This window comes from Macaca fascicularis, chromosome 12, assembly GCF_037993035.2.
Source record: "Macaca fascicularis isolate 582-1 chromosome 12, T2T-MFA8v1.1".
Taxonomy (NCBI): domain Eukaryota; kingdom Metazoa; phylum Chordata; class Mammalia; order Primates; family Cercopithecidae; genus Macaca; species Macaca fascicularis.
The window spans coordinates 64,519,907-64,543,379 of record NC_088386.1 but is presented as its reverse complement, the minus strand read 5'-3'; the positions used below and the strand labels follow the sequence as shown (position 1 = coordinate 64,543,379).

Genomic DNA, 23,473 nt, shown 5'->3' with positions numbered 1-23,473 from the left:
GTTCAGGGCACATGGTGAAAAAAAATTAATTTCCTACCTTTAAATTATCTTCAAAGGCAATTTACTCTACAGGAAAATTAGGATCTACTACCCCTGAATAAATTGGCTTTGAAATTAGACTTATTCCTCATTTTCAACAGAGTATCTCTAGCTACTCTCTCTTAATAATATTTCTGTTATCTGCACAGAACTAAATCCCATTTTGTTAGCATAACTTCACTCTGACACTACATACCTATCATATATATATATATATAATTCTCTCTTTTAATATATGAATATATACAGAAAGAAGGTAAACATATACATAAAATGCAGGTCAATATTTATATAATATTTATAGTATATAATACATAAATATATGATATGTAAATATATATTTACCTATGTTTTATATTTATATATACATACCTACATTATCGGTATGTAGGTAAATATAAATATATCTATAAATATATATGACAAATGTACAAATATAGGTGTATATCTCTATTTACCTACATTATATACGTAAATATATAAAACATAAGTAAATATATATTCTGATTCCATACTTAAAGTATATTTTTATTATCTATTACATATCTACCTAAACATCAAATGTTATAATGTGTGTAAGGTGCTTTGTAAGCTATAAATTACAAAGTAGTACACACTCAGTAAATATTTTTGAATGGATAGCTAAAACTTATATTAAGTTGGTGGAAAGTAATTATGGTTTTTGCCATTACTTTTAATAGCAAAATAAAATCTCCTTACTTAAACCTATATGTATTTATTCATAGTACAAGTATGTTTTTAACCCTCTGTGTGCCAGATTGTACTGGCCTGTAATAATAAACAACCACATTTGATGCCTGCTTGCCCTGGAAGCTTACAGTCCAATACAGACTAATAAGTGAAAATGTATTTGCAAGTTTGACTCCTAGTGTGAAATGAAAGGTGTGAGATTTTGTGACACAGAGGACCCCAAGCCACACTTTCCATAATCAGTACAAAAATCACCTCTTAATTGGTGAAAATATTTGATGGATAGTTATGAATTAGCTTCTCATTCTTTCCTCGCAAGACCTACTAGCCAGCATTCAGTCTCTACCTAGCAAACACACTATGACTATTTATTAAGTAAGTTTATTCAAATGGTATGTTCATACACCATACACAGGAAGGGTAGCTTAAAATCTGCAAATTATCTTACTGTTAATCCATGATCAGTAAATTAGTACTATATTTCTAACTTAATGGGTTTTTTTCTTTAACTAATTGGCATAGTCTCCTTATCCTAGTATGTCAGGAATATTTTAAATTAGATTTTGGAACATAATTTTGAAAGTTAACATGTCTTATTTACTTCACCTGTGTTAATGTACATCATTTCTTTTCTTGGTCATGGCTCTCAGTGAAATAATTAAGTAATGTGCTAAATGCCAAAACCTCACCCTTGCCAATGTTTTCTTTTGCTGGTTATTGATGGATATCAGTGGACATTGCTTTGGGGGCGTACGTAAACACACACACAGACACCGAGTATCCACAAAAAGCATCTGCACTTGTAGCCCAAATGTTTGATTTGGTAAACAGTGACAATCTGAACTTTGCTCTTTTCTTTCTTCTCCAGATTCTAAATAACCTCAACATGGTCATTAAACCAGGGGAAATGACAGCTCTGGTAGGACCCAGTGGAGCTGGAAAAAGTACAGCACTGCAGCTCATTCAGCGACTCTATGATCCCTGTGAAGGAATGGTGAGTGTCTTCCAGAAACTCCTCAATACATGGGACAGTAAAGGGCAAATGGCAGCATATTGATCAAACAGAAGGGCGTGGCATACATTGAGACTGTGCTGGCGTGCATAGTTAATGATTTGTTACTGAATTGATGGGACACGCTCCCTACATGGTACCAGTGTTCAATGAATAACCAGTCAATTCCATTCACTGTGTAATGTAACTGAATGTGCAGATACAGTCAGGTGTGGCATAACAACATTTCAATCAGTGATGGATTTCATATATGATGGTGGTTCCATAAGATTATGATGGACCATATATGGAAATCTGACATATGTCACTTCATGGCATTGCAGATCAAGTTAAGAGAAATGATTGATTTTAGTAATGGTGCTAGGACATTTGGAAATATATATATATACACCATCTAAATTTGTGTAACTACACTGTGATGTTCGCCAATGATGAAACCGCCTGAGGACTCATTTCTCAGAATGTATCCCCATCGCTTGACTATAAATAACTGTACATTTAAAATGCTATTGATGCCTCTTCAGTGAACTATCTATTCCACTTTTTTCTTTGTATTATAACAAAAATGTTATTGTGTCCTTAAGTTCTCCAAACACTAAATATAGGAACAATAACAGGACTTGAAATTAAGAGATAGCCGTCCTAAGAAACTAAGAAAAATGAGTATTAGTAATTGCCATTTATTTATCACATATTATGTGTCAGATACTTTATTAAAATAATTACTTATTGTCACAATGACCCCCAAAGGTACATAGGCCCATTTGACAAACAAGGAAGCAGAGAGTCAGAGAGATGGAGACTTGTCTAGGGTCATTCAGCATGTAAATGACCAAGTCAGGATTGAATCCAGGTGTGTTTGGTTCCAAAGCCCATGCTCTTTTCATTCTGTCTCAAAATCATTCTTGTCAGCATCTCCTTGATGCCTTGAGACGGAATCGTTTAACTGTGTATTTAATGGCTTCAACAAAATGAGTTCTCTATCATGCATATAATATTACACAGGCATGGCAAATATGACAGAGTTTTCGTTTTTCACAGACATCTCATCTCTGATTGAGTAGTCTTCACTACATACTACCATAACTGCACTCTGAATATATAGAAATCATAGTTTCTTGATGTAAGATTTTTACATTTTTACTAATAGTGATTTTTATTTGCTCCCACTGATAGTTTCACTTGCTTTTTAACAGCAAACGGTTATTTGATGAATCTGGCCAGAAATAAGACTTACTATAATCCATATATACAAGATAGGGATCACTGTTTATTTTTACTGTATCTTTTGAGTCCATTTTCATCAAAACTCAAAAGATATAAAAATATTTAAAATATAGTGAATAACTGACTCTACCCTTTACTGGAATTAAAAATGTGTCCATTCCTGGGCCAGTCGTGTTAAATTAACTGACCTTTATTTACATCATTTATGTTTCTACAATGAATTGTTCTGCAGCTATACTTGATTTCAATTATATATTATCATCCTTACATAAAGAACCACATTTCAAGAGGAATTGTTTCCATTAGAATCTTATTGGCCTCTATTTTTTCTGCCCATTGGTCAAGTATGACATAATATTATGATTCAGAACCCTGAAAGGTTCCAAAAGTTGTGATGTTGTGCCCATGCTCTCTAGGTGACCGTGGATGGCCATGACATTCGCTCTCTTAACATTCAGTGGCTTAGAGATCAGATTGGGATCGTGGAGCAAGAGCCAGTTCTGTTTTCTACCACCATTGCAGAAAATATTCGCTACGGCAGAGAAGATGCAACAATGGAAGACATAGTCCAAGCTGCCAAGGAGGCCAATGCCTACAACTTCATCATGGACCTGCCACAGGTACCCTAGCCGTACATTCCTGGGAGAAACCAAGATGTCATAGAAGGAAAAAAAGTAGCACAATTATACACATTTCTTTTCATATGATTCCCAAGTAATTAAATTCTTAAGCCATGTTTTAGCTTCATGTCTGAAAAAGTACCATGAGTTTTTCCTTTCATCTGAAAATACACTGTTTATATGTTCAAATCTATCAAAAAAGGAAGTTTTCTTTTGAAAAGCTCCCTTTGTTGGTAATATATTAAACATCTACCAAAATGGGGAACTATCTTTTTTAAAACTCCTTTGACATAGATACAGTGTCCTTATTCCTTTTATTAAGCATTTGTCTAAGCAGATGCTAAACGTCATGTGGCAATAACTTGCACAATAATCTTATGATGTCTACTCTTATCATTTTCTTGTGCTTAGGCAGCTAATATTGTGTCAAAAATTATTCTTTGTCTATCTCCATTCTAAGCAACAACAACTGCAAAAGCCAACTCTTCAGCATTATACTTAAATGGATTTCGCCACCGATGGTCTGCTAAGTCAAAGAAGAGTTATTGTAAAGAGTTAACATGTGTACGGTTCTTACTACACACCAGGCACTGTTCTAAGCACTTCACATCTATTAACTCATTAAATCCTCACAACAGCCCTGTTAAGCAGCTAATATTATTATCTCCATCTACAGATGGAAAACTGAGGTTCTAAGAGGTCAAAGAGCTTGCTCAAGATTACACAGCATGTAAGTGGAAAGACAAGGTTCATACTGAGGTGGTCTGCCTTCAGAGTCAGTGATCTTGAACACTTCCCTTTCAGCCTTCTAAATTCTCTTTATGAATAGGATTGCAGCTGTGGCTATGATACAGCCTAGTAGTTGAAGAGTATAAAGCTTTAGAATCAGACTGCCTTGATACAAATCCCAGCTTCTCTATTTATAGACTTCATGAACTTTCTCAAGTTACTTTAATTCTTTGGGCCCAGTGTTTCCTTATTCATCAGTTGCAAATAGCAGCACCTGCCTCATAAGGTATCTATGAGAACTAAAAGAGATGTTATGTGTAAAAAGCTCAGCACCATGCTTTATTCACGGTAGGAGCTCAACTCGTGTTGGTTAGTAATAAGCAAGATAAGTGTCTGTCCGTTAATACCTAATTATTAGATTCCAATGTTGTGCTAGACCTGTGAGATAATCAGTAACCATCTTCTGTCAATGATAATCCTTATAAAGCTAGTTTGACCTTTTATTCATAATACAAAAACAGCCTTTGCATTATGTTTTGCTGTGTCGTCTAGCAAGAGAAAAGAGACAAGGATTTGCTCTGTGCTTTAATCCTCTAAGATAGATATTTAGGACCGTGACCAATTTTTATTTTGGTTGAAAAATCTTATTTGAAGTTGAACTAAAGAGGAACATTTACATAGCCCAGTAAACCCTGGAATAAAAGCATAAATCAATTTTTTTATTTCACACATAAATATTGATTAGACAATAACCTGTCTGGGAAAGGGAAATTTCTTTCAGTGGAAGTCGCAGCAGTGAAAATTCGTGCTTGAGAAGAAAGCTATAATAGAAAGGACATTGTAGTGGATCACTGTCAGAAGCCATCAAATTCTTTTCCCTTCATGACTGGTGTCACCTTCCACCTAGCAATTTGACACCCTTGTTGGAGAAGGAGGAGGCCAGATGAGTGGCGGCCAGAAACAAAGGGTAGCCATCGCCAGAGCCCTCATCCGAAATCCCAAGATTCTGCTATTGGACATGGCCACCTCAGCTCTGGACAATGAGAGTGAAGCCATGGTGCAAGAAGCACTGAGTAAGGTTTGTGGAAGTCTCAGTCCATTTGACAGGCCCATGTGGAAATGCTTGTGCTGCTGCAGGAAAGGCAGCTCCTTGTGGGGTGGGAGGGATGGGAGTAGTTGATACTACATGGGTTCATGCATCTAGTCTGATTGTTTAGAAAATATTAGCTGACTACAATCTTCCTCACAGTTGAACAGAAGAAAGTCATAATTTGTTTCCAAAAGCTACACATGTAAAAGTTTAAATCTTGTGAAGATTAGCTTATGATATTTTTTAAATTACCTAAAAAAAAATTTTTAGCTGTTGATTAATGGCAGCAACAGGGCCAGTGTGTGTTGGGGTTTATGGCTGCAAGAAAATGTGCTGGCCTTTTCTAACGTCTGCACAGCCTGTTTAAGAATATTCCCAGGAACCAAGGATGTACCTTTCCTATGGATTCTGAAATGATCCGAAGGTCAGTGTCAGCTCTGTCTTACAGTTTTGTTTAATGGTGCACTGCACATTCTTACAGATTCAGCATGGGCACACAATTATTTCAGTGGCTCATCGCTTGTCTACGGTCAAAGCTGCAGATACTATCATTGGTTTTGAACATGGCGCTGCAGTGGAAAGAGGCACCCATGAAGAATTATTGGAAAGGAAAGGTGTTTACTTCACTCTAGTGACTTTGCAAAGTCAGGGAAATCAAGCCCTTAATGAAGAGGACATAAAGGGCAAGTGCTTTTTCCCTATACTTGTACGTTATATTAAATAGTTAATGTCTATAGTGCTTTATGGTTTTCTATGTATTTCAATGCACACTGTTCTCCCAACAACCCTGGCAGGCATTATATAGATGGCAAAGGAAACAACTGAAGCTCAGGAAGCTAAGCTATCTAATCAAGTTATAGCACTAAAACCAAGGTCTTCTAACTTTCAATTTTATCCCCTCTTTTTTTGTTGTTTAGCCTGTGCAAATGGAAGAGGCTTCCTAGAGTGTGTTCCGCACACAGTAGAAGCTTCATGCTTATTGGCTGAGTGAATTAATCAATGACAAGAAAGTGTAATACTTATTTTCAAATGTAGATAGATACTTCAGGTTCTAGTGCATGTTCTTTTTTATCAGTCTGAATTTTCAGACTTGGTGGTTACCGCAGTCTAAATTAACCAACCACTCTAAACTTTCTCTACCATTTCACTCCATTAGGTGTAACTACTATATACATTTAACATATGAGGATTATTCTGAACAGACTTTTGAAAAGTTCAGTGTTTCTATCATTTTTTTTTTGCTACTTCTGATGAACTTCTCTTAAACTTTTTATGATTTATGCTAAAAAATACCTATTTCTGTAGAGGTAACAAGCTATTGTATGGTTTAAATGACTCAGTCTTGCTGAGTATTTTGAAATTTTATGTTAGAATCTGCAGGACAAGTCCCGAGTTTTATTTATTGCCAAAAAGTTAACAGAATGTTTTGGCATTAGACATAGTAATTATATTCTAAGCAAACATAGTAAAGAATTCTACTTAGGTATGGTTCTGTTCATTATATGTACTAAAGAATTGCTCATGCTGTGTTGAGTAGGAAAAGATGCAACTGAAGATGACATGCTTGCGGGGACCTTTAGCAGAGGGAGCTACCAGGATAGTTTAAGGTAAGTTCAAGTCACAGGGCAGATTTCAAGGTTTCCAAATATTCTTAGGAGTCCTCTGTAGTCATAATCCTCAGAGAATATCTCAGGTACAACAAGGAAACTCTGAGTAGATTGCCAGGTCTTGTCAAATATAAACATGCAAATGATCCTTGGTTGCTCTGTTGACATTTCTGTCACCAATTCATGGTTTTTTCTGTTTAACTTCTCATCTTATTGGGGATAAAGGTTACAATGGAGATGCTTTATGGTTAAAATGTTGTGTATTGAGCTTAGAAAGGGGACTTCTTTTTTTTTAAAAAAAATCGGTGTTTAGTGTTTCTCAGCTCCAAGCTAACTGTGGTATGAAACACTGTCTTATATGAAGGTCAAATTCATACCTTTAACTCCATTCTTTAATCTACTGAGGGACAATTGAATTACAAACACTTCTGCTCCCAGAGTAACCCATCTGAAGTCAAATCATTCCTTAACAAGATGAAATAAGAAATGTAATTTTTTAGCATTTAAAAAGAATTTTCCTAAATAAGAGCTATTTATTTTTCTCTGGATCAATATAAAGCTGTTTACTTTCAAAATATATTTTTGGAGTATGCTATTAGTGAGGCTATACACCTTAGCCTTTCATCCTGGTTTAAGAGTTTCAATAAAACTGTTCCTCTAATGTTAAAAGTCTGTATTAAGAAGAATTCTGCCCAGGAGTGTTTGTCTATATTTATAACCGTTACTCAAGGTTTTTTTTTTTTGTTTTTTTTTTTTCTTAAGTCAGAAGATTTTTAATAGGCAATGAGATGGCAGCAATCTCTCTACAATTGCCCTTTCCATTTCTAGGACATTTAATGCAAGGCTGTGCAAAGTCTCAGAGATAGGACTTGCACATTCAAGATGGATAATTATTTATTGAAAAAATCATTAAAAAGCCTTAAAATAAAACATTCAGCTAACAATTCCAAGTAGTTCAAACACAGATTTATTCATTTAAATATTCAAAGAATAGCTCACAAAAAGTAGTGTATTTATTTTCAGATGTAGATAAATACTTCAGGCCCTAGTATATCTTTTCCTTATCAATTTGAATTTTCAGACTTGGGTTTTCCTTTCTTGTTGAGAACAAGTTTATTCAAACAAATTTTAAGAAATGTTAGTTTGATTGAATTTATTGAATTTGGCAAACAACAAAGCAATAGCTTCACATTACTCTGTCACGTAAAAGGTATAAAACAATGTTATAGGCACCTGATAGTAAGTTTAGTCACGCTTTTCTGATTGGAATACTAAATTTAAATAATTGAAGTCATTATAATCACAATCCGAAAATATCAACTGACTTCTTAAACACAGAGAATGACAAGGCATCTCTTTCGGTCGGTAGGTTAAAGGTTGCAAAGTGGAGATGTTTCTTATGATCAGGCCAACAAGAAAATAAATATTTTCTTAACTCTTCAGATGAACAAAATTCTACCCATGCTAAGTAGTTTATTTGCAGTTTATTATTAGGACTAGATAACCATTTAAATATGAACATTAATTTGACTATAATTTCTCACAAATGCTACATTTTGGTGATTAGGATGAGAAATCCAGAAATACAATGTACACACAGAAAGTAGCTATTAACCTTCTGCAGAGAAAGATTTGTATATTTGAGTATGAAAGTCTGTTAAAATATCTCCTTGTATATGCTGACAGATTTCTTTTGTCGTCGTTAAAAGATGACTAAATGAAGTGCTAATATGTATCTTGTTTCTTTGGTTCCAGTTTTATCTGATGGCTAAGTTCCTTTTCAGCAATATATTTTAGATTCAAGAACAATTTAATAGAAAACAGCCACAAATTTCCTAAATAATAATGTTGAGAAAGAGTATTCCCCCAAGTTAGTTGTTTTTATTTGCAGTGAGAAGTGGTACACAGCTTCAGAGAAGGGGAGGGACAGATGTTGTCAGTTTCTCAAAAGGGATGGTGTTTCTGGTAGATGAGAGAGGTAAACCTGCCTAGCACATGCACTGCCCATGGCCTCATGACAGCCTAGGCTAGACAGCACGAATGATCTGGAGAATGGTGAAAGAGAGAGACTTAAGAAATATAAAGTAGATATCCAAGGGGTAAAGGATATAGGTCTTCCCATACTCAGAACTGGAAGGTAGTCAGTCATATGTTGATGGCCTCTCCTCCTCCACAAACTCCTACCTTGGAGTCCATTGCTGTGCGTTTGCTTTTTAGGACCTTGACCTTAAGTCTCCTCCTATCATGCACCTTGTTCTCACCTGCTGACGTAAGCCTATGCTGCATACCTTCTGAGGAAGACATCCTGACCTCTGCTACCTAACTGGGACAAATAACTTCATTGCTGTGGAGTTTCAGGCTAGGTGGGAGGGAGTCTCTGGAGGTGTCCCAGAAGCCAGTTTGGTGGCAGGAAGTAGCGTTGAGGAGTGTTTAATGCCTGGTCATAATGAGACTTGGCAAGAGTCTGAATGTGCAAGAGCAAGGAAGAGGGAGGGCTTGAGGTAATTGCATGGTGTTGAACCTGGGTGACTAAGAGGATGGCAGTGCTGTTAACATAAAATGGGAACAAATTGGAGTAACTCAGTTGATGTATTACTGCCTTCTCTAGAAGGCTGGGTGAGCATATAGTAGGCAGGCACCACCTTGGTATTTGTTTTGGTCTAATATCACTTGGATACAAAATGCTAGAGGAAGATATGTGAATGGATTCATCTACATGGCACTAAAACAGTTGATGCAGGTCTCCTTATCACTCACATCTCTCTCTTTACACCATTTACTTCAGGTGATTCTTTCTAAAACACAGTCTTCAGCATTGCCTCTTAGCCATTAAGACTGTTTACAAATGACTGAAAACCTAACCCAACCTGGCTTTACCTTTAGAGAGAAAGAATCAGCTCACATAACTAAATATTCCAAAGATGCTTTGGCTTCAGGCAAGGCTAGAGCTTCAGTGATATGTCCAAGATAGATAGCAGTTTCTCTCTCTTTCTTTCTCAGCTCTACTATTTCACCACTGGCTTCATTTTTCAGGAAACTTCTTTTTTTGAAGGTCTCAACATAATTGTCAACAACTCCCAGCATTGAATACTTTACGGTTAACCTAGAGGAGAAGGGGGGCCTCCTTCCCAGGAGTCTGGGGGAGGGAAGAGAAGGGTGGAGCCTGAACCAATCACTTCCCATGCTTATCATGTACTCAGTATATTCAGCAAGCAAGTCTGTCCTCCCCTGTCTCCATGATTCTGTTTGTACTGTTCTCTCAATCAGAAATGCTCTTTTCTATAGTCTACAAATCACCAAATCCTACCTGAGCCATCTCATCCATGAATCTTGCCTTGGTAACACCTGCCATACATTTCTTTTTCATTTGACTTTCCATACTCTTTATTCAAACCTGCCTAATAGCACTTACTACATTCTTCTTTACATCAGGGTGTGGTACAGCCCTCTTCTATAAGATTTAAACTTTTTGAAGGAGAAATCTGTCATTGGCTAGTCTTTGTGTCTCCAACATCACCTGGCCTTGGTTTGTGTGTTGTAGATGCCCAATAAGCTTCTGTTGAATTAATGAATATATGAATGAACACATTGAGCTAAATTATATTTCAACAAGATACTCATTCATGCATCTCTAGGGGTAGTATATAGCCTGGAGAAAATCTCTTCAGAGGCCCTATTTCCTCATATCATTTGTAACCATGCTAAAGTGAACACATCAGGTATGAGAGAGAGAGAGATCAAGACCACAATCTAAGCCAGAAGGAAGGTAAAGGAAATGGACTGTTGCAAAGGCAGCAATTAGCAGAACCAGGGTTTAGAAAGTATTTGAGCTTTAGGTGGTTTTTTGATGAACTGGTAAGACAACTTTGCTCCGTTTCTCTTTCTCCCTCCCTGCCTGCACTCTGAATCTGGGTCCAATGCTTGCAAGATATTAGGGCCCAGAGCAATCAACCTGATTAGCTCTACCATAAGAACAGCTCTGTCAAACCTAACCTGCAGGCTCCCTTTCCTGGTTACCATGTGACCTACCAAACATTTCTATTTATTTGACATATGAGATGTAAACTTGGACACCAGTTGATCCTGCTCCAATCTGGCCACAGTCTACACTGTTTCATCTTTCTGTTTGTTTACAGAGCTTCCATCCGGCAACGCTCCAAGTCTCAGCTTTCTTACCTGGTGCACGAACCTCCATTAGCTGTTGTAGATCATAAGTCTACTTATGAAGAAGACAGAAAGGTCAGGCACCAACTGCTCCTGGGGGGAAATGGAAAAAGTCTCTCCTGGGGACTGTTGGATGCCCTTTAAGCCTGAGAATATGAATTTTCTAGGTATATACCTAGCAGTGTTTCAAGTCAGACGAAAAGACGGAACATTAAGACCTAATGAAAACTCCAAATTTTAGACAATATTTTTAGTGGAGATTAGTTAATTGATTACTTTTAAGAATACAAGGTAATGAAAACGGACTTCTAAGGGTTAATTAAGAGTCTTAGACAAACTATTCTAACAAACACAGAATGTGTGAATTATAGGTACTTAGCAAATTATTTGCTCATATGTAGAAATTCTTTTATAAAAGTTAAGAATACCTGAAAACTTTTTTTTCTCAAATTTTAAAATTTCTTTCTTAAATTACAATAATTTTGGCAAAACTATCTTGATCAACAAAGGTATTTGAATAGGCTAGCCCTTATTACAAGTTATCAAAATATTTGAATTAATGGAGGCCAATTAGGTTTCACAGACATTTGTTGATTTCATACAATTTTATAATGGTTTTAAGATACATTTAAATTAATGCTATCAATTTTAACATAATTCAAAGTACCATAAAATTAAAGATCTAGGAGGGGAAACAACATGTATAGCAATATACAATTTCTTCCTAAGGATACAAGTGTTCTGCTCTTGTAGACATTGTCTAATTTTCACATAAAGAGCCCACCTATTCTCCTCCAAGCCTTTCTTCATTACTGCACATTATGTTTCAGCCCTGATACTCTCACATTCATTCCCCTACCACCCTTCATTAGAAAATTTTCATGGCAATTTTCTTATTGAGCCTTAATCAAAGTCATGTTGACTTATCCCCTTTCTAAATTATAAGCCTCTTAAAGTTAGTGATACATCTTATTTGTGTCTGAATCAACTTGGTCACCTAACCCAGTGCCTTGCACTTAGTAAGGCATCAGGAGATTTTAAAAACTAGAATGAAAAATTGTCCACAGTAAAATAAAACCCCAACTGCAAGACTTATCAAAGCAAATAAGTCAGAGAATTTTTAAATTACAAGCACATCCATTATGCATGATGTAATTTCAAATTGTCTTAAATAAAATTCCAACACATGAATCCGCTAGGCAGTAATTACAAACATTGGTTCACAATGGACAAATTTGGAATAAAGTAGCATACTCTTTATGACCTTATGAAAATGACAAGGGAGTGATGAGGTTCTCTTTTGTTTTCAATGTATTAATATTGAATGAACAGGGGTCTCAATTTCTAACAGACGCTTTAAATAAATTCCATAGAACACGTTTTTTCAGGAGCAGCAGGATGAATCACAGTGAGAGAACACACATTTAGCAAGCATAGTTTCTTACTGCATCCTGCCACTAAAGACTCAACTGCTCTTCTAGTTCTAGAAATAGCTACTTCATTGAGTCCATGGTGCTGCCCCAAATAACTATAAGATGTATTATATAAGAACAGGAGTTTAATAGAGCTTCAGGGGAGAAAGAACCAAACACTACGTTGACATTTCTATTGAACCACAGCAATACCAATCATATTTAATTTTTGCCTTTTAATTTTTTCTAGTTTCTGGGTAAATACTTGACAATAAAAGTAAAAGTAAAAGGATGGAAAGAAGGGAGGGAGGGAAGGAAAATCTGACTTTTTCATTGTTGTTTTTCAAGCTGGTAGAGGACCTAGCATAGGTGTAGGGGATCATCAGATTCCCTGGACATCTGGAGATCAGATTCCCATAGAGTTCTCTTGATGCAGGAACAATTCAGGAGGGAATTATTTAACTAAAAGGAAATCTAAATCAAATATATGGGCTAGTTTTACAGTGATTAAAATGTTTCATATTATGTTCTACTAGTCAGCATTATATATTTAGAATAGAACAATTAAACTCAATTATATGTAGACCAGCATACGTTTTAAAAGATGTGACTTTATTTTCTCTCTAGTTAAGGGAGATAGAAAGGAAGAAGAGAGAGAAAAATGATAGGGGAGCCAGTGTGATTATACTAAAGCTCCAATGGGAAAAGGTCTCATATTAATACCACTGGTTTGTACAATAATTTTATTAGTACTTCAGGTTTAAAAAATTAATGATTTTTGAAAAGAATATAATGGAAAGGGGTTAATAAAATGTGACATGAAATTTCTAATCTCAAGTAACATTATAGGGTAAAATGTTGCTCTGTTTTGGTATTTTAAAGTATTTTAATACTTAACTAAATTCCACAAGCCCAAGCATTGGTGAAATCCTTTCTGTTTCTCATGTTGATGGAAAAGACCTAACCTTACCTTCTATAGATTGGAAAATACTCTCTTATGGTGTTAAAGGTCAATTTACACAAAGGAGTTATCTCCACCTTGTGGTCTTGTGGAGTATTGACTCTAAAACTTAGAATCGTTTCCTGAGAAGTCTGTGCTTTCACCCAAGGTCTCATGGTTAGTTGGTGACAGAGATGAGACTATACCCATTTATCCTTGCTCTCCAAGCAGTACTCTTAGCTGTAAATGAGGTCAGATGTTAGTTACGATGTTGACAACATTAAGTTTAGGATTAGGGAAAACCACAGGCTAAAGGTTTTAGTCTCTAATATTTAGGCATCTCTTTCAGTGAAACTAAAACACAAGGCAGAATATGTATGAGATCAAGTCAGGATCAAATATTAGACACCCATAACTGCATCACAGATAACTTATAAGATAGGATTTGGGCATTGGTTAAGATAAGACAGAGATGGGACCCATAAAAATGGCTATCAGTATTAGTTCATTTGAAAAATCTCTGCTCCTTTGTCATAGTTACCACTTTTTATCATCAAATCTTAAAGTTATTATTAGGGCAGGAGACCTCTATTGAATGGATTGCAGAAATTAGTGTAACAAAGTATAGAAAGCAGGACCTAAGATTTAAGTCAGAGGTTATTTTTTCCTCTGACCTACACAGAAGATGTAAGAAAGGAAACTGAGAAAAGCCCAGTGTCTAGCATTGAACTATGAATCCATCATAGTAGATGAGCAATTTAAAATAAATCTCTTGTTGCATGTATGCAGCATGGACATAAAAATTTCATTCATTCTTTTATCCCATAAACATTGATTGTACACTATGAAGTGCCAGGTATCCCACTGGGGATGCAAAGATGAATAAGAGCTTTGTTTCTCTCCCTGCTATGCAGCTGCTGACAGGCACTTCTTTATATATAATTTTTTTTTTTTTTTTTTTTTTTGAGACGGAGTCTCGCTCTGTCCCCCAGGCTGGAGTGCAGTGGCGCGATCTCCACTCACTGCAAGCTCCGCCTACCGGGTTCACGCCACTCTCCTGCCTCAGCCTCCCGACTAGATGGGACTACAGGCGCCCGCCACCGCGCCCGGCTAATTTTTTGTATTTTTAGTAGAGACGGGGTTTCACGGTGGTCTCAATCTCCTGACCTTGTGATCCGCCCACCTCGGCCTCCCAAAGTGCTGGGATTACAGGCGTGAGCCACTGCACCCGGCTGTATGTAATTTTTTAAAAGTGCTATGCAACCTGCCACTGCTACAATTGAGGTACAAGGAAACACATATAAATTTTATAATTTTGCCTGTGAGTTACAATTTGTTGTTAATGTATTAATCTCCTCTGTATGTTTAATTTTGCAAAATCAGAGAGAAAAATATTTCTTTACAGAACGACTTTAATTATATTTTGTATTGTTTTCTTTTGTTCCTCTCCTGTTCTTTTAGTAGAGATAGCAAATAAAATGCAATCAAAAATCCAATATTTAGGGACAGATTTTCTAGTTTTTGCAGCATTCAAGCTGGACAGCTGCATTTTTTCAGCGGGGTGGGGGGTCAAACTTTAAAGTCAAACTTTTAGTATCGAGGAACCAAAGAAAAGTATTCAAATTAATTAATTTGTGTTTCTTGTTAGTGTCTCTTGGAATGAAAACCACTAGACAGGAATTACTTTATATTGCTTTGACATGTCCTGAGTGTTGTTGTTTAGGGATAAGGATACCTTCAGGTATCAGAAAGTTGGGAAAATTTCTATCATGTCCAACTGTGGGTGGACCATCCTGTGAGGCAGTGGTTCCAGGAAATGCTGGTATTTAATGTCACAAGGAAGCTGGCAGAATTTAGTGAGTGCTAGCAGTCTTCACCAGTTCCAAAGCGTACCCTTTGATGGTACATACAGCACAGCTGACACATCTCAAACATACATTATTGAATCCTTGCCATTTAGTGGTAAGAGGAGGCTTGGAGTTCTCACAAACTGAACTTTGGTTACCAGAATTACCCGATGAGTATTTTTAAAGACAGAGATTCACAGTTAGGCCTACTAAATTGGAATTCTGGTGACAGGATACAGGAATCTGGTTTTTTAATCACCAAACCACATGAATCTGAGAGCATCCAGATCTGGATACCAACCACTGTCTAAAACAGTGAAGGGTTGAAATATTTTGCTCAATTGCAAGCTATTCAATTAGTCTCACAGTTTCATGATGCTGGCAGTATACACGAGCATCCTGAATCACAGTGTTCATATTCTTTTTTTTGGAGATGCAGTCTTGCTCTGTCACACAAGCAGCCTGAACCAGAGACAAAGGACTTTATTACTCATAGCAATAGCAGTAGCCAGTGTTCAGCATTTGCACTGGCTCCCCAACCCAACCCCTAGTTCCCACAAGGCAATGCAAAGAGGGCCAGATGATACCAACAAATGAAGTGAGTGTTTTAAACGAGAGGAATCCCGGGCTTGAGGAGCTTGAATCTTTCATAATGGGCAGATGGGGACAGTAAGGTTTGCACTGCACTTAGGATGAAGACGCCTTCTTTGTCCTCCAAAACTGTTTGCTATACAAATACCCTTGAAAAAATAATGTGAATGAAGGCAATCAATGCCTCTGTTCACAAGATGTGCAAAAACATGGGAGACTCGGAGAGATTGTTTCCCCAGAATAACTTAGTCCAGGTCTCTCGTTTTAAGGATGAAATAACTGAGGTCCAGAGAGCTAGAGCACTTGGTGATATACTTTACTGGTGGCCACATGGGGCTTGTCCAAGAGCTCCATTTTTTCTATGCCTATTACATTCACACTTTCCCAGGTACCCTTCTTCCTTTCTGGCATAGGTTGCCTAGAGCTAGTAAGCTGTCACAGGTGAAATAATTGAACAGAAGGACCTGTTGCATGAGTGAGCAGTAATGACAAAGTACAAATGGTGAGAGCAGGCCAAGAGAGAACTTGAAGTGGAGGCAGTACCAAATTCATCAACAGCCCAAGTTGCCTCCCCTCATTTTATTTGACTTGCAACTGTAATGAAATGGACATGACACCAGACTTTCATTTAAATTGAATGTGGTCTTTGACTTTGTAAGCAAAGGGAAAATTTTTGAGGATCCTTGCTGTTGTCTATCCCTGCCATTCAGCTCCCTAAAAGATAAATTACTGTGTTAATGAAAGAGAGCACTAATTAAGCTTTATAGTCAATTTGCTATAGATATTTTTAGTAAATGTTAATAGAAAAGCCTTTAAAAATCAATGCAAATCTATATAAGCTACCTAAAATCCTTTTTCAAAGTGGGTAATAAATTTATCAAATTAATGAATTAATTACCCTTAAGACAAAACATGAGTAGTATCCATAGTAAAGAAAAATTATGGCCAAAAAAGACAACGGAGGTCCATGTATAATATTTGCCTTCGAGAAGATAAAAATTTGCTAGCTCTGACTTCAATGGTAACTAAAGAGAAATGCTGATTAATGTTCACTCTGTGTGAAGAAATGTGCAATTTAGAAATCCAAATGGAGTACTACTTACCTCTGGGTACTAATTAAGGAAAACCTTACTGAAAACATCTCAATGATAACTGTTGACACCACTTAATATATTTTTAAAATTATTTTGTCTTTCTTACTTCAGATATACTGACCTGCCTTAGAGCTTTAACCAGTTACTACATTATAGAACCTTGACATTTATTTTAAAAAATTGAAAATTTCACAAGTCCTCACAGGTATAAATAGAACTATAGCAAAGGTTTTCTTTTTTTAATGGGAGTTATTTTTCTCCAAGATCCAACATATTTATTACTCTCTGAGAGTTAATACACATGTAATAATGAAATGAGAACTATAAACTCACCTTCAAATGAGTATTCGCTCAATTCAGTTTTTATTCAGCCACAGCAACAGTTTTGTTCAAAACTATTCCTCAAAAAATAACAAACCGCCACATCTCATAGACATTTGAGGTCACTCATAACTAATCGAACTATGACCCTTAAATCTGTGAATGCCAAAGGATCTGCTGCAAAATGTCTTGAGCACATGCAAAATGTCGTGAGTACATTTAGATGATTAATATAACCCTCTCTCTGCTCAAGGACAAGGACATTCCTGTGCGGGAAGAAGTTGAACCTGCCCCAGTTAGGAGGATTCTGAAATTCAATGCTCCAGAATGGCCCTACATGCTGGCAGGGTCTGTGGGTGCAGCTGTGAATGGGACAGTCACACCCTTGTATGCCTTTTTATTCAGCCAGATTCTTGGGGTAAGTATACAGCTGGACTAGCTTTCTTCTCATACCTTTTATTTTATTATTTTGATAAGTCCGCTCTTTGTTTTCATGTATTTAGCTCTTTTCTGTTAGTTCATTTTTCTCATGTCTAAAGAATGAAAAATTTCCTGAGCCTCCATCACACAGAAGCTAAGAAGGCAAAGCTGAGAACTCTCATTTGGGCTGGCAGGACACTCACAGAGTCATTGTGCCTATATATATATATATATATATATGGTACTGCCACTGAAAATTTTGTGTTAGAAGAGGGCAATTTTTCTAGTAATATATATCAAGCCTAATCAAAATGCAAAGTGGATTCACTGAATAATACAAAAGGATTTTAGGGAAATTTTGATCTTGCTGAACAGAAGAGGTACAAAGTTTGACTTATATAGCAGGTGTTAGTGTTTGATGTATAATTTTCCATTGATTGCACTATTGAAATAGGAATGTGGATAGGAAGCAGAAAAAGAAAGAAGTAAAATAAGGCATGGTTGAAAACTAAGTTTATTCCAATTTTTTACTTCCTAGAATTTCTTTTATTCTCTATCTGACTTTATTGCTGTAATCATTATAATAATAACTATGAACATGTATTAGGCAATATATAAGCACTTTATGTACAATAATTCATTTAAGTTTACTAACAACCATCTGGCTGGGCGCGGTGGCTCAAGCCTGTAATCCCAGCACTTTGGGAGGCCGAGACGGGTGGATCACGAGGTCAGGAGATCAAGACCATCCTGGCTAACACGGTGAAACCCTGTCTCTACTAAAAAATACAAAAAAAAAAAAAAAAAAACCAGCCAGGCGAGGTGGCGGGCGCCTGTAGTCCCAGCTACTCGGGCAGCTGAGGCAGGAGAATGGCGTAAACCCGGGAGGCGGAGCTTGCAGTGAACTGAGATTGGGCCACTGCACTCTAGCCTGGGCGACAGAGCAAGACTCCGTCTCCAAAAAATAAATAAATAAATAAATAAATAAATAAATAAATAACAACCATCTAAGGTAGGTATTCTTATTATTTCTGTTTTACAAAGGAGCAAACCAAGGCACAGAGAGCTTAGGCTAGCAAGTGGTGGAGTGGGCATTCAAATCCAGCCAGTGTAACTGTAGAGCCAGGTTCTAGTAAAATCTTGTCATTGCAAGATTAGTTATCAAAATTTGATCATTTAAACAGTACTGAAAGATGGCTGACTAGATGCAGGTAGTATGTGCCTTCACCATGAAGAGGAATCAGAATAATAAGTAGATACTTACATTTAGAACAGATTACCAGGGCTAGAACATTAGGATTCACCAAACAAGGGATGGGGAAGCACCAGGAATAAGAAAGGAGAGGATCTGAGGCAGCTTACCCAGTTAGGGACTGCCTGAGAGCCACAAGAGGCTTTTGGATATGGGCAAACAGTAAGAGACAAACCCCCCTGGGTTCCAAAATGGGCTTTTACAATCTTGGCTATGGGATAAATTCTTGACTCACTAGGGCCTTTTCCCTGACATGAAGAACTGCCTAAAGATTCCACAGAGATGTTGCTCCAAAAGGGAAACCCACACGGAATCACACAGGCATCCAATCCTGGAGCAGCCTCAGTCAGGCATCATTCTGAGGGCCTAGATACCAGGAATATACAAACACGCACTGCCTCTGCACTGCTCCAAGGAGAGAGAGAGGAGACTAGATACTCCCATCACCTCTGGGAGGATCCCTGCCAGCCTGCTGTGGTCTACTGTTGAGACTGAGTCATAAACAGACTCAGAGTAGTATCATACAAAGATCACACTATGGCATTAACCCAAAATCAAAGCCAAAGTATTTTTTAAAAATCTCCCCTACAAAAGCAAATTCAAAAATTGGAACAAGCAACTGATACATCAGATACACAGATATCAATGGAAGGACATAGGAAACATGAAAAAGCCTGGAAATATGACACCACCAAAGGACCACAACAAGTGTCCAGCAACCGATAATGGTTTGGCTTTATGTCCCCACCCAAATCTCATGCCAAATTGTAATCCCCACATGTTGAAGGAGGAACCTGGTGGGAGGTAATTGGATCATGGGTGGGTGGATTTCCCCCTTGCTGTTCTCGTGATAGTGAGTGAGTTCTCATGAGATCTGGTGTTTAAAACTTTGTAGTCTTCCCCGTTCGCTCTCTCTTCCTCCTGATTTGGCCATATGAAAACATGCCTTGCTTCCCCTTCACCTTCTGCCCTGATTGTAAGTTTCCTGAGACCTCCTCAGCCATGTGGAACTGTGAACCCATTAAACCTCTTTTCTTCATAAATTACTCACTCTCAGCATCAGCATGGCCTGGATGTGAGATATGGAGTCAAAAAATATTATTTTGGAGCTTTAAGATTTGATGACTGCCATGCTGGGTTTTGGACCTGGTGAGGCCTGGAATACCTTTGTTTTGGCCAATTTCTCCCTTTTGGAACAGAAACATTTACCCAATGCTTGTACTCCCATAGTATCTTGGAAGTAACAAACTTATTTTTGATTTTACAGGCTCATAGGTGTAAGGGACTTGCCTTGTCTCATATGAGACTTTGACTTAGACTTTTGAGTTAATGCTTAAATGAGTTAAAACTTGGGGGACTATTGAGAAGGCATGATTGTGTTTTGAAATGTAAGAAGGACATGAGCTATTGGAGAGGTAGGGGCAGAATGATATAGTTTGGCTCTGTGTCCCCACCCAAATCTCATGTCAAATTGTAATCCCCACATGTTGAAGAAGGGAACTGGTGGAAGGTGACTAGATCATGGAGGAGACTTCCCCCTTGCTGTTCTCATCATAGTGAGTAAGTTCTCACAAATTTTAATAAAAGTGTGTAGCACTTACCCTTCACGCTTTCTTCCTCCTGCTTTGGCCATATGAGGATGTGCTTGCTTCCTCTTTTCTTTCCACCATGATTGTAAGTTTTTCGAGATCTCCCCAGGCATGTGGAACTGTGAGTCAATTAAACCTCTTTTCTTCATAAATTACCCAGTCTCAGGAATAACAGTGTGAGAACAGTTTAATATAGAACCAATCAAAAAAATTTCTTGAAATGCCTGGTAAATAATTAAAAATCTTGATTTTTAAAGATAATAAAATGCAAGAAAATCTGAAAACCAATACAAAGAAATCAGAAAATCAATTCAGGATATGAATGAAAAATTTACCAGGGAGCTAAATATCATTTTTAAAAAATAAGCAGAAATTCTGGAACTAAAAATTTCATTGAAGGAAATACAAAATACACTTTAAAGCTTAAATCATATACTAGACCAAGCAGAGATAAGAATTTCAGAACTTGAACACATGTCTTTTGAAATAATCCAGTCAGACAAAAATAAGGAAAAAAGAATAAAAAGATCGAACAAAGCCTTTGAGATGTCTTGGACTAAGTAAAGTGACTGAACTTGGACTAAATAAAGCAACTGAACTTATCAATTATCAGTATTTCTGAAAGAGAAGAGAGATCAAAAAGTTTAGAAAACATATTTAAAGAAATTATCAGTAACAACCTCCCACGTCTGTCAAGACTGTTAGACACCCAGTTCAGGAAGTCCATTGATTCCCCAGGCAAACACATTATAAAAAGGAATTCACCATTATATATTATGTTCAGAATGTCTAAAGTCAAAGTAAAAGAAAGAATTTTTAAATTAGCAAGAGTAAAGCATCTACTCATGTATAAAGGAAACCCCATCAGACTAATAGCAGACTTTTTGGCAGAAACCTTAAAAGCCAGAAGAGAATGAGATGGCATTTTCAAAGTGCTGAAAAGAAAAGAAAAAAAACAAAAAACTGTCAGCCAAGAATTTTGTATCCTGCCGGAATAGGCTTCATAAGTGAAAGAGAGATAAAGCTCTTTCCAGATAAGCAAACACTTAGAAAAATTATCACCACTAGAGTGGACCTACTGGAAATGCTCAAAGGGGTCTTAAACGTGGAAACAAAAGGTCGTTATTCACCATCACAACAACACATTGAAATATAAAACTCACAGTTCATATAAAATAATCACACAAGGAAAAAGAGAAAAAAATAAAATGGCATAACAGAATTTCATCAAACCACAAAGACAAAAAAAAAAAAAAGCAGAAAAAGAGAGAAACAAATAATTTATAAAACAACTTGAAAACAATCAGCAATATGACAGGAACAAAGCCTCACATATCAATATTAACCTTGAATGCGTGACTCCAGAAAATCTGAGACAGGTCCCAGTTAATTTAGAAAGTTTATTTTGCCAAGGTTGAAGATGTGCACCCATGACACAGTCTCTGAAGGTCCCGACGACATGTGCCCAAGGCAGTCAGAGCACAATTTGGTTGTATATATTTTAGGGAGACATGAGACATCAATCAACATATGTAAGGTGAACATTGGTTTGTTCTGGAAAGGCAGGACAAGCCAAAGCAGGGAGGGGTCTTCCAGGTCATAGGTAGATAAGAGGCAAATGGTTGCATTCTTTTGAGCTTCTGATTAGCCTCTCCAAAGGAGGCAATCATGTATCCATTTATCTCAGTGAGCAGAGGGGTGACTTTGAATAGAATGGGGAGGCAGGTTTGCCCTAAGCAGTTCCCGGCTTGACTTTTCTCTTTAGCTTAGTGATTTTGGGGGCCCATATTTGCCTTCTACAAATGTAAATGGATTAAATGTCCACTTTTAAATACATGTTGGAAGAATGGATAAAAAAATATAACCCAACTAAATGCTGACTATAAGAAACTCACCTTACCCACAAAGACACATATAGACTGAGAATAATGGAACATAAAAAGACACATGCAAATGGAAACCAAAGTTGAGCAAAAGTAACCATACTTATCTCAGATAAAACAGACTTTAAATCAAAAATAGCAAAAAAAAAAAAAAAAAAAAAAAGACAAGGTAATTATATAATGAAAATTCAACAAAACATTGTAACAATTTTGAATATATATGAACCCAACATCAGAGCACCCAAATTCACAAAACAAATATAAGCAAAACTAAAGAAAGATAGGGCAATATAATAATACTGGGGGAACTGAACACCCCACTCACACACTAGACAGATCATCATGTTAGAAAATACACACTAGACAGATCATCATGTCAGAAAATTAGCAAACAAACATTGAACATAAACTGGACCTTATACCAAACTTAACAGACATTTACAGAACATTCTACCCAACAACTACAGAATGTACATTCTTTTCATCAGCATATGGAACATTTTGCAAGATAGATCAGATATTAGGCCACAAAACAAGTCTTAATGAATTTTTTAAAAACTGAAGCCATATCAAGTATCTTCTCAGGCCACAGTGAAATAAAACTAGAAATCAATACCAAGAAGAACTTTGGAAACTATGCAAATACATGTAAACTAAACAGCACGCTCTTGAACAATCACTGGGTCAATGAAGAAATTAAGATGGAAATTAGAAAATTGTTTTGAAATGAATGAAAATGAAAACAAAACATACCAAAACCTGTGGGATACAGCAAAAACAGTGCTAAGAGGGAACTTGATAGCATTAAATGCCTGCATAAAAAAGTAGAAAGGTCACAAATTAACAATCTAGCACTGCACTTCAAGACACTAGAAAAAGAACAAATCAAACCCAAAGTTAATAAAAGAAATAACAAAGACCAAAG

The 23,473-nt window shown here is 36.7% G+C and overlaps 1 protein-coding gene and 1 long non-coding RNA gene across 15 annotated transcripts in view; one reads left to right on the top strand and one right to left on the bottom strand.

Annotated features, from left to right (window-relative positions):
• ABCB11 (ATP binding cassette subfamily B member 11) overlaps positions 1-23,473 on the top strand; it is a 112,738-nt gene that overhangs the window by 57,644 nt on the left and 31,621 nt on the right. For all 9 annotated transcript variants that reach the window (XM_015432329.4, XM_074009388.1, XM_045367203.3 and 6 more), the window contains 7 exons: positions 1,619-1,744; positions 3,406-3,609; positions 5,246-5,416; positions 5,910-6,111; positions 6,966-7,035; positions 11,172-11,274; positions 17,658-17,822. In XM_015432329.4, coding sequence (XP_015287815.2) covers positions 1,619-1,744; positions 3,406-3,609; positions 5,246-5,416; positions 5,910-6,111; positions 6,966-7,035; positions 11,172-11,274; positions 17,658-17,822 — 1,041 coding nt within the window. The remainder of the gene's footprint in view (positions 1-1,618; positions 1,745-3,405; positions 3,610-5,245; positions 5,417-5,909; positions 6,112-6,965; positions 7,036-11,171; positions 11,275-17,657; positions 17,823-23,473) is intronic.
• The window catches only part of LOC135966544 (uncharacterized), a 44,546-nt gene that overhangs the window by 16,066 nt on the left and 5,007 nt on the right, over positions 1-23,473 (bottom strand). For 2 of the 6 annotated variants that reach the window (XR_010579908.1, XR_012421196.1), the window contains exon 2: positions 20,678-20,942. The exons of the other annotated variants lie outside the window; for them this stretch is intronic. This is a non-coding gene — a long non-coding RNA (uncharacterized lncRNA). The remainder of the gene's footprint in view (positions 1-20,677; positions 20,943-23,473) is intronic. 6 annotated transcript variants of the gene reach the window in all.